Source organism: Exophiala bonariae (assembly GCF_035927105.1).
Source record: "Exophiala bonariae strain CCFEE 5792 chromosome Unknown scaffold_39, whole genome shotgun sequence".
Lineage (NCBI taxonomy): Eukaryota > Fungi > Ascomycota > Eurotiomycetes > Chaetothyriales > Herpotrichiellaceae > Exophiala > Exophiala bonariae.
This window is the reverse complement of record NW_027042514.1, coordinates 1-16,920: the sequence shown is the minus strand read 5'-3', so window position 1 is coordinate 16,920 and position 16,920 is coordinate 1. Positions and strand designations below refer to the sequence as shown.

Below are 16,920 nucleotides of genomic sequence, written 5' to 3'. Positions count from 1 at the left end.
CCATGCATCAGCTCCAGGTTTTCTCGCGTATGACCTTACTGATTTGAGGCCCGTCATTGTCACCCCTCAATTTATTTTGTTTATCATTTTTGTGGTTGACTTTTCGAGCGCCTGAACGTAGTCCTGATTCGTTCAGTATCGGTCCGATGTCAGGCACAGGGGGGTCCTGGGCGAGGGAGGCTTTATTTGGCAACGCCACCCTCATCCTTTGTGACTTTCTAGGCCAGAGACCCATCTTTTGGTGGGCCGGAGGGCGTTCACCCCTCCAAAACGCCCCTTATGGGAATAGTGGCGATCAATGGCTCGATATGACAGGATCACACCAAATGCTCAATTCTACCGATAACACCCTCGAGGGCAGGTAGCTTTGACCTGTGCATAATCTGTGGAAGACATGTTGCTGTTGGCGTGATTAGCAAGGCCACAAGTGAGATCGCTTATCAGCTGATTGAAACGTTGAAGATGGCTTGTTGGGCCTGTTTGGCATGATGGGCGCGAAGAGACGAAGACGAAAGAGCCTCCACCTATCACGCCTGCAGAATGGCTTTCTTGGCAACAGATGCCGCCTAACCGGGCAATGATCAGGTAGTTCGTTTCGAGGCACGGGAGCTGGTATCAACAATGGAAGAACAGATACGAGGACGGGGAAATACCGTTTGGGCTTTTATTTCAAGGCTGCCAGCCAGGTACAAGGCATGTCAGCACGGCAAAGATCATGAAACACAAGGAGTGCTTCATGATAGTATTATGATCCTAGATAGGCAAATGATTATGTTTAATGCTCCCAATAATAGCTGGCTTGCAAGTTCGATTACTCCAAGGTTTGCTCGAGCCATGTCTACCTAGGTAGAACCTAAAGCCTCCTCTAGCAGGCCATTTTTTGATCGTCATAGGCAAAATCAATGGACTTTCTTAGCGACCAGTACAAAGTTGATCTTGTAGAAGACATGGCAATGGACCAAAATGGCACGAACCCTAGCGACGAACTCCTGAATGTGACGAAATGCTGCTAGCATATCACGTTCCACAATGAGATTGTCATCTTTGGCTTCGATTTCAGCACGGGTGTCGGTGATGAAGTTTGCTAGTCCAGTAAGTTGGCAAAGTGTGGTTTGGACTGCTGTGGTTTCTCTTTCCAAGAAGCGAGTGCTGAAAGCATTGTTTCCGTAGTAAGTGATCGCATCTTGATAAGCCTTGAAGCCTTGGTAGAGTTCAATGATGGATGCATGTTCGCTGTTGATAGCCTCAAGGAAGGCCTGTCTGGTGCGTGATGCCAAAATTGGAGGGGTGTCAAACTTGCCAGTGAACCCAAAGGCACAGGTTAGTGGAATGGGGCTCTTGTGCTGTGATTGAATTTCTCTGGAACCGTGAAGAAACAACTCAGACGATTTGTCACTACCAGAGACCTCTTCTCCGGCGACAGTCAAGATAACGGGACGATGTTTGGAGACAACTTCAGAAGCTTGGAGTACGAGGTGTGGTGAGCCTGGAGAGCTCTCAACCTTTTGACTGCCATTCCCAGCTTGAGTCCATTGCCAAATTGCACCAATTTGAGGCTGAAGAATATCAGAAATGTGCTCTCCTAGATTTGAGCAATTGACAGGGACACATACCTCAACCAAGGCGGCATGAATTTCAGTATCTTTCAAAGGTCTTGGGGATGTTGGTGATCCAATCACGCGTTGTAATTCGTCGGGGACGTGCATGATGAAAAGCTCCTCGGTCAGCAGATTTGGTCTTGGAATTGTGAGATCTCTCGCGCGGCTGCTCGATCAGAAAAACAGCTCAAGATTTGCTCGGGCTTTGAAGAGTGTGTGACAGTTCGATAGGCAGTGCTCAAGATTTGCACTTATACATATCTTTAGTTTGACTGGCATTCACTTCAAAGGATAACAATGGTGAATCTCCGCTTGTTTACCTACATTTTGTCCCATTGTCCTACCGAGTGCCATGCTTTGTCAACGGGGAGGCCTCCATTGATAGAGCTCGTTTGACAAGGCTCATTCTCACTAAAGACCTGGAGCGTGCTGTATACACGTGATTGCTTGACCGAAAGGTTTGGCCTCCAAGTTCTTCAGCCTGCACGAGTGAGGACGCACTCTGGACCTGAACGCCCCGGAGAGAAAGTCATGAGAACGGCTTCAGGTTATGAAGTTTACGTAGGAGTGATATTCGAGCACGTTTTTGTCAGGCAAGGGGAAAATTGGGGAGAAATGCAGATCAAACCACTGTCAGACACAAGGGAATTCCAATGGAGCTTTTTACTAGCCCCGAAGCTATCCTTGACAACGTCAGTTGTGATATTGCCAGGCTACAACGAGATATTGCCCAGTAAAAGCTCCCTGCAATTCTTTAATCCTGTTTATGTGAGTCAAGGTCTCTGTAGGTTTTAGCTACCATGCTATGTGCGAGCCTTGATCATATCTGGGTTGGTAGAACAGGCAGAGGCTGGGCTTTGAGGACGGTGATTTTGGATGGCCAGAACAAGCATTGTAAGTTCAATGAGTGAGCAAAAAGCTGAATCGAATCAATCGGTCAGCATGTCCGCAAAGCCGGTAAGAAGAATGGGTACCTAAATATCATCCAGTGATAGCCACAGTTGCCTGGATCCTTTGTGGCACCTCACGTTTTCAGCCTGACGCCAGGCACCAAAGTGTTCACAGCCCATCATCGTCCGTGATTTATACAATGCCTCTGTCTCGTCTACCACATATCCATTAAAACCAAAGTCATCCCACTCAACCATCGTTTGTTCCTAGCAGCTGGAACTCAACAGCCTTCTAATTCCCTTCTTCATCGTTTGTTGATGATCCATAGGCTGAACGGGGTATCTGACTGAGCAAGGCTGTCACCTTGATCGGGCGTTACAAACTGGACTGACTGCGCCCGAGAACCCCTCAGATGAGTTGGCAACCGCCTATCATCTGCCTAACCTGCCTGAAGGCTTTTTGAACTTCCAAACCCCACCATTTTCAGCAATTGTCTGGGTGGTCTCTCCTTGGATAACCAGCCCGCCCTCACGTTCCATGATGCTAGGTCCTAGGGAGAATCGAGCGACGATGTCTCAATCCACGAATGCGACCTTCTCAGCCTCTCTAGTGGATACAGGTACCTCTAAGACACCGGTTAGGGCGAACCCCGTACCCGCAGTTACCTTAAGAAGAGTCGGTCCTGCACACAGTTTCTATGATGAAGCCCAGGTCCAGCAGTTCATTGATCTGCTCACTGGGATTTCCGACGTGGTGACTTTGGCCAATGTTGAAGTTGTAGAGCCGACACAAAATACCCTGCGGATTTCTTCTTCAGAAAACGAATTGATGACCCTTCGGGCAGAAGCAGGTTCGAAGATGGATGTTGACAGCGAGGATGGAAATGAACGCACGCCAACTGCTGCCAGATCAGAGAATGGAAGCTTTCTATTTGTCCCTGGCCGAGCGGATATCAATTCTGGATCTCCCACTGGGCATAACAATGGAGAGAGTTCGGTTCACCCCCTCGGTGATGCTCAAGCTGATCCCATCTTCGATCATTCGATGCTCCATGTCGTTCCAAACACAGGAGACGTGATACCTATCCTCCCTGATGACACCTACACTCCTGGATTGACGCAATTCCATGAGCCAGCTTCCGCTTACAGACCTCTTCCATTGCCAACTCCGTTGGAAGTCCAATGCCAGGCGTGTCGTGAAAACTTGAGCAAGCCTATTTTCACTACTTGTGGGCATGCGTACTGTCAAGAATGCCTTAATCGCTTGTTTCGCATCGGTACTTCAAACAGAGCGTCTTGGCCTCCGAGATGCTGTGGGGGCAACCTGGGAATCGAAATTGAAGGAATTCAGAGACACTTGGACGAAGACATCCTAATACGTTATGTTACCGTATCCGAGGAATACGGTGACCGCAATCCAATGTACTGCGCCAACAAGCATTGCAGCCACTATTTTGAGCAGACCAGGCTTAGCAACAAGCAAGGAAAATTCATACAATGCTCGGAATGTGACACTCAGACCTGCACTGAATGCAAGCAGAACTCCACAGAGCATATTGGTCTCAATCAAATCGTTTGTAAGGAAATTCAAGATTTGATGACGGAAGAAGATCAAAAGCTAGCGACGAGCAAGCGCTGGAAGCAGTGTCCAGGATGTCGAAACTTGGTTGAACGCATCGATGGTTGTTCCCATATGTCGTGCAATTGTGGCATAGATTTCTGTTACGACTGTGGGATCAAGCGTGAAGGTTGGACAACCGCTTGTGCTTGCCGCTCTCGAGCTCATCGAGCTCGTCGTCAACCAAATCCTGACGGAGACCACAACACACCGCGCCGCGCAATGCGGCGTGTCCTCGATTCGCCAATCCTTCCGATTCCTCGAAGGTTCAGGCAAGGGGGTGAGCCCAATCCAAGCCCTCCAGGCCTGGAAGCCACTCCAAGTGTTGCAGCTCCCACCACTCCTGCGAACCCACCCTCGCAAGTCAACATCCCTCCAACGCCTTCATTCCGAAGCTTTCCTAGCATCACCCAAGCGCCGACGTCATCGACTGCAAATCAGACATCAGGCCCCGGCTTCCCTAAAGATACTGCAACTCCAACCTCGTATGGTGGGCCATATCTCAACGATTCCCCAAGGCCGGGATTGGTGCCCGGCGGGCTGATTTCTGCTCACCCTTCAGGGCCTATTGCTTCAAGTAGGCCTAATGGTACTCGAACAGACGCGCCCTTAATCCCAACCTACGCGAGAAACACAAAATCTGCAAATGTCAACAATCAAACACCAGTGATGAGAACAATCGACAGGATTGAAACGCAGGCAGGATTCTCATCCAATGCGACATTTCCTTTGTCGAACAAGATAGCGCCATCTACAGGTAGATCGACACCAATTCCCGATAGCGCTACACCAAAGAGACCCTCAGAAAGAGCACTTCGACCACGCCTCACTCCTCAATACGACAATTCTCGTCCGTTATTCTCAGTGTCACAGGGATCTTCGATAAGAACTGCTCACTTTCCCACTCAGTTGACGCCACCTCGAAGACAAAACATGCCGTCTCGACCGGTAGACATCAGAACAAGCGTAGGTGAAGACATGGGCACGCCACCAGTGGTTGTGAGTGATAAGCGTAGCCACAGCCCTGACATAACAGGACAGAGACGCAATGCTCGACATAGCTGGATGAATGGTACCCACGGAGGCCCCTTTCTACTGAACAACAATCATCATACATCTGGTGAAATGGCGAATGATCCCCGTCGACCGAATTCAATATCTCAAACACAGATTATACCTGGATTGACACCATCTTATGTCGGTGCACAGACAACAAGGCCATCGCAATGAACCCGCGAATCCAAAAGCAATGCGCTGTTGAGGTTCTGGCTTATGGCCTTGGGATGACACTCATTTTACTCAATTCTGTGTTGCAACTTTAGGTAATGCGACTCAATGCATTCTCGATCTTGTTTGCACGACTTTTCGCAGGTTCTCTGGCTGAACCAGAAATGGTGATGCTGTAGTAGAGGCCGGCTGTGATGGGAGTTGTGGGAGATGCTATCGCTGATATTTAGCATTAATATACAATAAGTATCATACGCTCATCTGGCGAGGAGATCTAACATGGGATATTAGGCTTAAGGAATTTAGTATACAAAATCATATACAGATTTATTACAACCCGAAATGAAGTCGATGGGATTCTAATGACTTTGACATTTCCACTAATGGTAATAATATGTTGTTGATAATGAAGAACAGGGATGCCAGCTCGCCTCACCCTGCAAAAACAATCGATCTCCGATCTCGATCGTCAACGCTTTCGCCAATGCGAGACCCTACACTCGGCATGTGCCACTTTACGCCGCCCACGTCATGACTTCCTGGAGTTTGGGTTGCGCGTCAACAAGACAATTTGTGGGTTCGGTACGAAATCAGAACAATTAATATGTTCAATACTTGCTGTACATCCCAGAGAGTTTGGGATAGATCCCAGGATATCGGCGTTTCTAATTGCATATACACTCTTGCAGCATTGTGGATCGAGATCTTCGAAAGATTCTCTTAGCTTTAAGGCTGTTCCAATAGACTTTGAATACTAACTAACTTTGTTACGACGCGTCCCTTGGTAGCTTGAGGATCTCTCATTCATCGTTGATATCACCAGCCGGGAGTGGCGTGTACAGAGGGACTGGTGTACACAACTATCTCGACATCGTTCGGATGACCTTGAAGCCAACACCAATTCAATTTCTCTTGTGGAAGGGGAAATAGATCAAGGCCAATTCAGAAGGCGTTCTTCTGAGAGTCCTGCAACGTTCCGATCCATCAGAGTTTGCCTCTCCTTGAGCAGGTGAAATGTCGCCGTCGGAAAAGAACACCAGTGGCAAACATCACAACGACGACAGTGTGGTAGCATCGCAGTCTGGAGGCACTCAGGCTCAATCAGAGAAGCTAGCTACTCTAGAGATAAATCATGGCCAGGACAAGGGTCAGACACAGAATACCAGTACACCTACGACATCACCTTCATCATCAATAGACATAACGACTCGCTCGGATCTCAGCCTACTATATCGGGTGTTACGGACACTCATTCGACCCCTGCGACCAAATCTCGTGCGTCCAGGCAAGCCATTCCCAGCAGGGTCGCCTCGACTCTCGCCACCGAACAAGCAGGGTGTCAATATCGTCGAGTCCTGCTCCGAGGGCGTGTGGCAGTATACATTTCAACCGAAGAATTCGACATCGACATCGAAGGAGGATAAACTGGAACACGATGGCGCACGCAAACATCAGATCTACTACTTCGTCGGCGGTGGCTTCCAATCACCACCGTCCAGCCAACACTGGCAGTTTCTCACCACGCTGTCGAAACACCTCTCTTCGTCTACCTCGCACGACGAACCACAGAACATCAAGAATAACAACAGATACACGCCCGAAGTAACACTAATCTCATACCCGCTAGCCCCGAACTCACCAGCCTCACAATCCTACCCGATCCTCCAAAAATGGCTCTCCGCAACCCTCCACTCGGCAGACCTGACCTCAGACAAAATCACGCTGATGGGCGACAGCAGCGGCGGCAACATCGCGCTGTCACTCGGCTTCTGGGCGGTCGAGAACCACATCCCTGCATCCTCGCAGCCCGACCCGTCCGGGCACGCGGCGGCAATCCCCCATTCCGACAAACGCACAGGCTTCCCACTAGTGTCGCTGCTGGCCATCTCGCCCGCCGTCGACCTGCGCAACGTGAATCCCGAGATGCACGGCGCCGATAGACACGACCCGATCCTGACGGTCGAACTGACGTCGCGTGTCGCGCGCGCATGGGCGTCCGAACCCTCGCGCTCGCGCCATCTGCTCGACATGCCGGACGGGCCGCGCCCACATCTCGTGACCGATGCGCAGCTCAGTCCGCTGCTGAATACCGAGGTTGCGTTTGATGCGCTGCGGCGGAAGGGCGTCAGCGTTCACGGTGTGGTCGGCACGCATGATGTATTGGGTCCCGATGCGTTGCTGTTCATGCGCAAATGTGAGGCTTGTGGCGTCAATGGAAAGTGGCTTGTCTGGGATGGCCAGATGCATTGCTTTCCCCTGGCCGCGGGGAAGGGCCCGTTGGGCTTGAGCGAGGCGAAGGCCGCAATGACGTGGATTGAGCATGTCGTGAGGAGTCATGAGTTTTAGTACATGAGAAGGGGAAGGTGACGGTGAGGTAGAGGGGGTTGAGATTAAAGATCTGTCCACTACTTACTTTATCAATCTGTCGGTGGATATTTAGACACATGATGTATTCTGTACACTATTATATCACTATGAGGGCCGATGGTACTTTATTTAATACATGGCGTTTTTTGTGATCAGGAAGACAGCTCACTTGATGAAACTGGCTCCCCGTTCGTTGACAATCTAGTATTGTCAAGCATTAACTAGCCGTAGAGAGTCTTTTGTCGTAGCTACCACGCTCAGGTACCAGCAAGGGAAGGATCATCCAAGAGACCCTGCTCACCCAGCCGAAGAATCGCCATGACGACTTTCCTTCGTGCCTCTTCCTCTTCCTTCTGCACCATGACCTGATATAAACCCTTCCTCCGCGCTGTGCCTGATCTAGCGTCAGGAGCAGCTGACTTCTTCCCCTTCTGGTCCTTGGATGATCCTTGCATGCCGTCACCTTCCTGGCCAGCTTGCCCTTTTAGATCGTGCGAGTATCGGCACCCGGAGCCATAGCGACAGCGTTTGAACCGCATGAAATTGCCACAGGGGCGAAGCTTTTTGGCCGTCTGAGCACGTTGTGCGGACGGGAGGGGCGGCAGGTTGGCGAGACTAGGGTCTTTGGTGCTGATAGTCTCGGGAGCTGCTGATGCATCGCTATCACTGTCAGTGCCGTCGTCGGAGGAAGATGTCGAGCCTGACGCGTCGCTATCTGAGTCCGAGGATCCAGAAGAGGAGGTCTCGTCCGGGTCAATCATGACACTGCTGGCTGCTTCGATGGTACTGTCGGCTGGTAAGTCCCCACCCTCAGATTTGAGTGCCTTTTCCCTGGCTATCCGCAACGCTTCCTCGGCTTTCTTCAGCGCGTTCTCAGCCTTGAGGGCCCGTTTGCGTAGTTTCTCTGCTAGTGCTTCTGCTTTACTGGTAGGCGTAACTTTGGATTCAGTCTCCTTGGCTTTATTCTGAGACTGGATCACCTTCTCCACGGCAGACATCTGTCGAGCGAGTTCTCTGGCACTTTTCTCTTCTTCGTATCGCAACTTTCTCTCAGCACGTTGATTTTCCATCTTTTTCCATCTTTCTGCCTTTTCCTCTTCCCACTTCCGCTTTTTCTCCTCCCTTTCCTTCTTTGCCGCATCTGCTTTAGCCGCCGTCGGAAATCGTTGTCTTCGTTCGGCTATCCACGCTTTGATTTCTTCTGCGGTTTTCAGTGATGAAAGTTGGCCTTTGTAGGAGAAGGAAAGGCCGGGAGTTGCTGTGCACGTGCTCATGGTATTGAGGGTTCCGATCAATCGGGCCTCCTCATCTTCATCGTCCTCCGATGATGATAGATCGTCTGGATGAGCCGGGGTAAGGCCAAGGAGATTCTTCTTGGGCTGCGCCGATGGATTTGGTTGCTTGGTGGCATAAGGACCACTTGGATTGGTCGCAGGTGTAGGGGTGGCCGGAGGCTTCACAGGAAGGAGATGGGCAATGGATGCATTGAAACTTGGGACCGGGGGTGGTGCGGTAGGGCGAGAGCGAGGCTTGTTTTGCTGCATAAAGGCAGCAGTATGGTTCCTCTTTTGCGGAGGGTTCATATATGGACTTCCTCGAGGCGCGTGGCCCATTTGGGAATTGCCTCGAGGTGCATGGTTGCCATATGGCCTCGCTGTCGATCCACTCTGCTCTTGCCGTTGGAAGGTTGGTTGGTGATCTGAGAAGGCACCTCCACGACCGCCTCGGTTGTGACCTCTATTGGATCCTCCACCCCCTCTATACGAACTGCGTCCATTGTAATAAGCATTGCTCTGCTGTGGATTCACATCCGCTGTTCGTCTGGGAGGCGGAGGAGGCGGCGGTGGGAACGTGAATGGTTGATTTGACATGGTTGCTGAATTGTCTGGCTTTTTAGAGCCAGACTTATCTCTATACTATCGAGTCATATTGATAGTGTTCTGTTAAAGATGATTACCAGATATCATGATCAGGTTCATGTTGGAGAAACATTGTCGCAGTTGGTGGTGACAATTTTTTGTTGTAGCGGAACGGGACGACGTCAGACCGGGGAATAGGCCTTGCCCAACACGCCGCCAAAGATCTTGTCGCTTTAACCATGGTTTTCCTTACTTGGCCCCTATGTAGCCCTAAGGCCCCATGGCTTGGTCAACGGCCTGTTCTTCCGTAGTCCGCCCAGGGCACACCCAAGCTGGGTGAAATTTCTTCTAGAAGCCCGAAAGTCACGGCACCCAATGGTATAAAGCGGTCTCATACGACAAAGAAGAAATAAAATCAAACACGAGGGGCAGTTTCATTGTAAATGAAATCGAAAATCACCACGAACCTAGCGCCCGTGGTTGGCCCGCAGTGCCCGTTGGCTGCCCCCAACGGCTCCGCCAGGGTGCTTAGCTTAATCTCAGGCCCAGCCAGTCTCGACAGCGGTGTGGCATAACAAGAGAAACGCTGCCAGCTGGCAAGGTGACCTGTTACTTTCGACAGGATGATCCGTGGCTGTTGCTTTGTAGGATTGCTGACCGACTTTGACATATGATGAACCCTTCGATATATATCGTGCAGAGACGACTCGTCTCGGCCTGATCTAACTTCCTCGACCTGACAATGAAGAAATGGTTGATGATGGTGCCGATGTTGGCTGGGTGCCTCAGCCAGACACTCGTGGGACATTCGACATTCTCTGTTCATGTCTATTCACCATCTTCATCTGTTGCTGGACCATAGTGCATCCGAATATCGCCATCCCACGCACATCTACCATCCAACGACTACTGGACAAGACCATCTGCTTGCTTATTGCAGCATTTGCTCCTGAGGTGGTCGTCTTCATCTCGTGGTCTGACTACACGTTTGCCAGACAATTGGCGACGCGATATGCCGCTGAGCCACGCGTTTGTGGGAAGTGGACGAAGACACATTCCTTCTTTGCCGGTATGGGTGGGTTCACCATGGCATCATCGTCCAACGCCAATGACTCAAATTGGGAAAATGGCTGGTTGAGTCCAGACACTATCCTCACCCTGGTCAAAGATGGTCTACTTGATGCCAAAGACCTGCCGCAAAAGGCCGCCATCGAAGATAAAGGCAAGGCAGACACTCTCGTGAAAGCGGTCGCCATTCTTCAAGCCTTGTGGCTACTGGCGCAATGTATTGGACGAGCGGTCCAACACCTGCCCATCACGACAATTGAAATCGCTACCCTCGCCTACATCCCCTGCGCGTTACTCATCTCCATCTTCTGGTGGGACAAACCGATGGACGTCAACCAGCCCATCCCTTTACGAATCCTGCCCACACCGGTGGAACTAAGAGGCATGTTTGATGACGAGCCCACAGCAAGCAAACCCAATTTAGCCAACCCCATTTCAGTATCAACCTATAGCTACCAGAAATACCCACTTGCCAGAGCCTCCGCCGATGCTGTCCTCTCTGTGCTCAACCACATCAACATCTGGGGCCTCCTCACTGTCTTCTTCTGCCTCCTCTTCGGTGGCTTGCACTGCCTGGCCTGGAACTTCCACTTTCCTACGTCCATCGAACGGCTCCTCTGGCGGATATGCAGTGTCGTCGTCTCTGTCGCCATTCCGGGCGCGTGGCTGACCAGTACGGTGGTTTCCTCGGTGCTGAAGCGACTATTCCCCAGTATCTGGTATGACCACGTGCGCGCAGAGAGCTATTTTGTCCAGTCGACTGGCCGATTAAATGTCCGTGACTGGCTAGCTTTTCATCGCGTGATTCATGCTTTTGGGCTGGTGTTGTATGTTTTGGCGAGAACGTATCTGATTGCGGAGATGTTTTCGAGCCTTCGGTCGCAGCCTGCTGGTGCTTATGTCACGGTTGAGTGGACGAATTTCTGGCCGCATGGTTAGGATCATGTACAAGATGTGTGTATTTTTATGACGGATAGAATATAATGAAATAGAAGCGACGGATACTGAATATGAATGGGAAGATTATCATTACTAGGCAAGGCACCTTGATTAACTCGTTGAGTTCTTCTTGTGTCTGCCACTTCGAGGCTTCCGGATCACATTTCCGCTAACGCGACCCCTAAAGTTTTTCCAGCATCCGAAGTCTTGGCATCCCAAGCAATGTACAATCTGCTCGCGGCTTACGTGGGCGCTCACCACGGGCGTGCCGCTTTTAAAAGTACTTCTTCACGACTCACCCTCCCCTCACCTCTACTCACCTTTCTACTCACCCTCCTTCTCACCCTCTCACGCACCCTCGTCCTGGTGGTCCCATTCTATTCTGCAGCTGTCAAGCCCTAGCCTAAAATTGGAAACAGTCGGTGGAAGTCGACTCTGGGTCCCGATGACTGGTTTCTGGCTGCTAGCTCCTAGTTCCCTTCCCATCGAAATGCCTCCCTTGACTTTTCCTCCCACCGAGTACAAAATGGCGTTCAGCCCCGGCTCTAGCCTCCTGGCCGTCAACTCCTCTTTCACACGCAGTTTCTTTCAACCGCTGCCTCTCCTACATCCATTACCACCTTTCCCCGCCATAGCCAAACGAACGGATACGACAGACGATCTATAGGCTCGAGCTGAGGCCAACGGCTACAAGAGAGGGGTATATGTCGAAGTCGACAAAGTCCGCGACGCAGAGAAATATGTCTCGAAAATGAAGAACGACCACGACCGAACTCTACAACGCTACCTTCGGTAAGAAACCGAGTCTATCTACGCCCTCCCTACTTTCACTTTAACACGCACTCGACTCTAACCTTATCCTGTAGATGGCACCTCAAGACATTACGGGATAAGTATGAACGAAGAGGTATCTCTCCCCCCGACGAAGATACCGCCCGCAGTACGTTTTTGGGGGAAGGAGTCTCTGCTCTCGACCTGGTGACCGTAAAAGACTTCCTACGGTTCTACGCCGCAACGAGCCACCCGTAGATTGAGAAAGAGAGGCCGACCGCCGACGCTATTTGTACTATCGGCGAATAGTTCTTCGCTAGCTTTACTCGCGTCACCGGGATCGAGACGAAGGTAGAGGATAGGAGTGAGGTATACTATATACGTTAAGATTCTATGGCCTACACTGCTTAGTCCTAGTCCTTATAATAGTATCGACTAATGTCTCTTAGTGGGTACGGCGAACCTTGGTACTTAAAGGTATCGTCGTCAATAAGCACCGCCTAAAGTATAATTTCACGGTTCGAGATCTTACTCGTGTTCTACTCGCGTTATGGACTTATAACGATCTAATCTTTATCCCTAAGCGGTATCGAATATAAACTATATTTCTCATCTATGTCTACTACTAGATAGGGGCTCGTATCAGTGCATTCTTTACGGGTGGTTTACGTTATAAGGTAAATTCACGATTAATCTTTTACCCGTGTCCGTCTATAGCTCAATACTAATAGGACGTCGATCTTATTTTACAACGCGTTAACGAAAGTAAAGACGGTCGAGGTTAGAGACTTATATATAAGATCGACTAACGTTGGGTGAAAAATAATCGCGATCCTAATAATGTTACGTAGGTGATGCCTACTACTAGCTCTTACTCTTTCTCTAGCGCGTTACTGATAATATATCGCACTATAGCTTCGGGGCAGCGATAAAGGAGTATAAAAGGCTATTCTACAACGATACCGATTTCCTCCTTGCGATAGCTATTGCTGATGGCGCTCTATTTAGCTACGACACTCTCGACGATGTACGCCAACAGATAATTCCTACCGGCAAGGATGAGGTTATCCTCAGATTTAAGGACGCAGCGCTAGACCGACCCATTCTCCGAAAATGCACTAAAGCCGGCGGCGTGACTGACGATCCCATGCCTAAAAGCGCATTTCTCGCCATCTTTAAGAGCACTCTTATCAACGCCGGTTATTTATAGAACCTATCCACTCACGCCATTCGCCGGAGTCTAGGAAAGAGAGCCGACAGTAAGTGCTCTACACAACTAGCACACCCCCTTAAGAATGCTACTTAGCAGCTTTATGTGGGCGGATTAACCAATTCCCGGCAGAGGGATAGAAATACTACGCAGCGAATTCGCTGCATTCTCTCTTCTTTCCCCTTTCTCCTTAGCTTAGATAAACACCATTGAGACCCCCTACTGCTGAACTTTGTGCTGTACGTCATACGCTTAGCTCTGGGTCTTTTTGAAGGGCTTGAAGTGCTAGATTCATACTAGCCTCATTATTTGGAACTGCCATACTTAGTTGTTATAGATTAATTGATCAAATAATGATAATATGGAAGAGTCGATTCGTGGGACATTGGCTTGTCTGGGACATTCGCTTATCAATCACGTTACGCCATCTGTGGTATAATCAAAACACACCGCTACAAAAGGACCGTACGCTCCACAATAATTTCTGACGCATCTCTTTTTGCTGCAGCGGCCCCTCTACTTCAGGAAGATCGAGTCATCGCAATGTGATCACGCGCACTCACCCCTGCAGGAGTCCGCGAGCATCTGAAGCTTGTATGTAATAGCCTCAATTTTCTAATAATACCGCGACCAAGAAGTGTTCCAAGAGACATAGACCACCAACATCCTGAAGCCTAGTCCTCTAAGATTTTCAGACTCGAGTATATCAGTATGTACGACCTTGTCGTAGTTGGTCATGGCATTGCCGGCCTCGCCGCTGCAGTATCAGCTGCAGAACTCTCGCCCTCGGCGCAGATAGCCGTGCTAGAGCATGCACCAGAGCATGCGAGCGGTGGAAACTCACGCTGGAGCCCTGCCAACATGCGAATGCCGTCTGTCAATGAGGTATTACCAGGCTTCGTGGACGACATGGTGGCTGCAAGCGGAAGTGGTGGCGACCGCGCGTATTTCGAAAGGCTGGCTAGCCAGGCCCCTGAAGCCCTCCAATGGCTCGAAAAGCAGGGGGTGCAGTTTCACGCCATGGACTATTTCTTGAAATCTTGGCCTAACAGGATCCAGCCTATTGGCAAAGGTGCTGCCATTGTCGAAGCCCTCAAGCAATCAGCCAAATCGAAGGGTGTCCAACTGGTGTATAATTGCCGTGCCCAGCGACTTCATCTTGGCCGAGGACAGGCCATAGTTGAGGCAGCTGATGGGCGACGAATCATTGCCCGGTCTGTTGTGCTCGCCAGTGGTGGGTTTCAAGGCAGTCCAGACATGCTGCGTACTCATCTTGGTCCTGGTGCGGAGACGTTGAGGCCGATATCACCTGGGACGGCCTGGAACGCCGGCGACGGCATCCAGATGGCGCTGGCCAACGGAGCCAAGGCCTCTGGCGATTGGAACGGAATGCACAGCGAAGTAATCGACCCACGGAGCAGTCAGCCAGCGCCACTGGTCCTCAATTATCCGTACGGGGTTGTGGTGAATCAGGACGGAAAGCGGTTCGTAGATGAAGGTGCTGGACTCGTGCATGACACGTGGGAGCATCTTTCCAGAACCATACATTTTGACACACCGGGCCGCTTAGCCTGGGCAATTTGTGATTCCAGATTTTTTCAATTGGAGGACCATGAGGCAGCTATCCGCTCCGATATGCCGCCGGTGACAGCGGACACGATTTCTGGTCTGGCGGCACAGATGGGGATGCCGGAACAAGCGCTTCTGAACACAATCTTAAACTACAATGCAGCCTGTAACGCAAACATGTCTGGCTTTACGGCGGGCCGGCTTGATAATCTCGCCACTACCTCAGGCTTGCAACCATCGAAATCGAACTGGGCTAGGCCGCTCGACGCTCCGCCGTATACCGCATTCCCCTTAGCCGCGGCCATTGTCTACACTTTCGGCGGCATTGCGACTGATGTGGAAGCGCGCGTTCTTGGCCAGAGAGGCATCATTCCTAATCTATATGCTGCAGGTGAGATTACTGGCCATTTCTACGAGAAGGCTCCAAATGCAGTGGCCGTTATGCGGGCACTCGTCTTTGGACGTATTGCTGGCCTCAATGCCATAAGCTCCCGTTAGACAGACAGAAGTGTACCGTTGGGTTAGTAGGGTTAGTAGGGTTAGTAGGGTTAGTAGGGTTGAAGGGTTAGGTATTGGCTATCTAAGCTATTCTGCTCATGTTATTTTACAGTGGTAGTTTTTAAGTTATGAGAAATAAGAGATAATACTTTGATAGCAATACACACTGGTCTGTGCCCGTGGAGAGGCCTCACAGACCTAGCCGCTAGGCGCCGGGCCTTTTTGCAGGAAAGGAGACACCCCAGCTCTAGTCTGCCAGTACCGTTTAGCAGATTGGAAGTTCCTAACTCCACGAACTTGACTTCAATAGGAAAAGCCTAGATTGCGGTGATTGGTTGACTGGCTCCAGAAACATTACTGTGTTGGTTGGACAGGACACCGAATTCGCACTTCACTGTATCAGGATCAAGAGAGTGAAATTTCTGCTCAATAATTCTACGCATGGATATGACTTCGTCAAAGGTCACGGGAGTTCGAAGTTGGTTGGACGGCGCAGACTGCCAGCCATTCGCACTTACTCTTAGTGCGAACGCGAAACCCGGCCTATTTGGGTATCATGCGTTTCCTAGAGGCAAAGCCACTATGATCGCAAACTCTCATTCACCGAGCCCTTGTGGCTGAACCAAGTCTTCGCTAGTTAGATCTAGTCCATGAGACTAGCTCAACTCGCTTCCACGGCGACTGGACTCGACAACTATTTTCCTATCCTATCCTACAACATAGCCCGTTCAATAATGTAGCTGAAGGTGAGGATATTTGGGGAAGGAGGGGTCGGGGGGGATTTGTGGAGTTGTGGAGTTGTGGAAAAATAAGCACCTCTTCCTTAGAATGTAGAGAGCACTAATCCTTGTTCTACTCAACTGGACCTTCTACTCTATGAGCAAGAAGTGGGAACACCTGTACCTGTAGTCATACGCTTCATAGGTGCCATTTAAGGCGCCTTCGGGTGTTTATTTCCACCTATGACTTGTTGGCTCGACGCCGTTGCAAGAGACTTGGTATTCAGCCTTGCCAAGAATTCTTCCTGTTATCTCTCGAATCGAATTGGCTCTGCAGCTTCTCCATATAGGTTCTTGCTCGACTCGCGGTGAAACTTGTATATCTTCCATATCTTCCATCGGATGGGAGACTTTCTGTGGTATGCTGAAGAAGAGAATTTGCTCAGGAAGCTCCTCTGACTCTGGGGTATCATTTAACACATTGAGCTGATTGTGATCTTGTTTTGCCTCATATTCCTCTTCTTCTTCTTGTTCCTCTTCTTCTTGTTCCTCTTCTTCTTGTTCCTCTTCTTCTTGTTCCTCTTCTT

At 50.2% G+C, this 16,920-nt stretch overlaps 7 protein-coding genes across 7 annotated transcripts; 5 read left to right on the top strand and 2 right to left on the bottom strand.

Annotated features, from left to right (window-relative positions):
* Positions 1-899: 899 nt before the first annotated feature.
* Positions 900-1,706, bottom strand: LTR84_009456 (uncharacterized protein; the record flags this gene model as incomplete). The annotated part of the gene is made up of 2 exons (XM_064852996.1): positions 900-1,556; positions 1,614-1,706. 2 exons carry the CDS (start codon positions 1,704-1,706, stop codon positions 900-902), a joined length of 750 nt encoding a protein of 249 aa, XP_064700759.1.
* Positions 1,707-3,059: 1,353 nt separating this feature from the next.
* On the top strand, positions 3,060-5,336 carry LTR84_009455 (uncharacterized protein; the record flags this gene model as incomplete). The annotated part of the gene is made up of 1 exon (XM_064852995.1): positions 3,060-5,336. One exon carries the CDS (start codon positions 3,060-3,062, stop codon positions 5,334-5,336), a length of 2,277 nt encoding a protein of 758 aa, XP_064700758.1.
* A 1,011-nt stretch (positions 5,337-6,347) lies between these two features.
* Positions 6,348-7,679, top strand: LTR84_009454 (uncharacterized protein; the record flags this gene model as incomplete). Its single annotated transcript, XM_064852994.1, has 1 exon — positions 6,348-7,679. The coding sequence occupies one exon, from the start codon at positions 6,348-6,350 to the stop codon at positions 7,677-7,679; it is 1,332 nt and encodes a 443-aa protein (XP_064700757.1).
* Positions 7,680-7,957: 278 nt separating this feature from the next.
* On the bottom strand, positions 7,958-9,571 carry LTR84_009453 (uncharacterized protein; the record flags this gene model as incomplete). The annotated part of the gene is made up of 1 exon (XM_064852993.1): positions 7,958-9,571. The coding sequence occupies one exon, from the start codon at positions 9,569-9,571 to the stop codon at positions 7,958-7,960; it is 1,614 nt and encodes a 537-aa protein (XP_064700756.1).
* Positions 9,572-10,309: 738 nt separating this feature from the next.
* On the top strand, positions 10,310-11,566 carry LTR84_009452 (uncharacterized protein; the record flags this gene model as incomplete). The annotated part of the gene is made up of 1 exon (XM_064852992.1): positions 10,310-11,566. The coding sequence occupies one exon, from the start codon at positions 10,310-10,312 to the stop codon at positions 11,564-11,566; it is 1,257 nt and encodes a 418-aa protein (XP_064700755.1).
* Positions 11,567-12,317: 751 nt separating this feature from the next.
* Positions 12,318-13,547, top strand: LTR84_009451 (uncharacterized protein; the record flags this gene model as incomplete). The annotated part of the gene is made up of 6 exons (XM_064852991.1): positions 12,318-12,358; positions 12,433-12,591; positions 12,749-12,765; positions 12,787-12,804; positions 12,984-13,014; positions 13,253-13,547. 6 exons carry the CDS (start codon positions 12,318-12,320, stop codon positions 13,545-13,547), a joined length of 561 nt encoding a protein of 186 aa, XP_064700754.1.
* A 711-nt stretch (positions 13,548-14,258) lies between these two features.
* On the top strand, positions 14,259-15,614 carry LTR84_009450 (uncharacterized protein; the record flags this gene model as incomplete). The annotated part of the gene is made up of 1 exon (XM_064852990.1): positions 14,259-15,614. One exon carries the CDS (start codon positions 14,259-14,261, stop codon positions 15,612-15,614), a length of 1,356 nt encoding a protein of 451 aa, XP_064700753.1.
* Between the last annotated feature and the right edge of the window lie 1,306 nt (positions 15,615-16,920).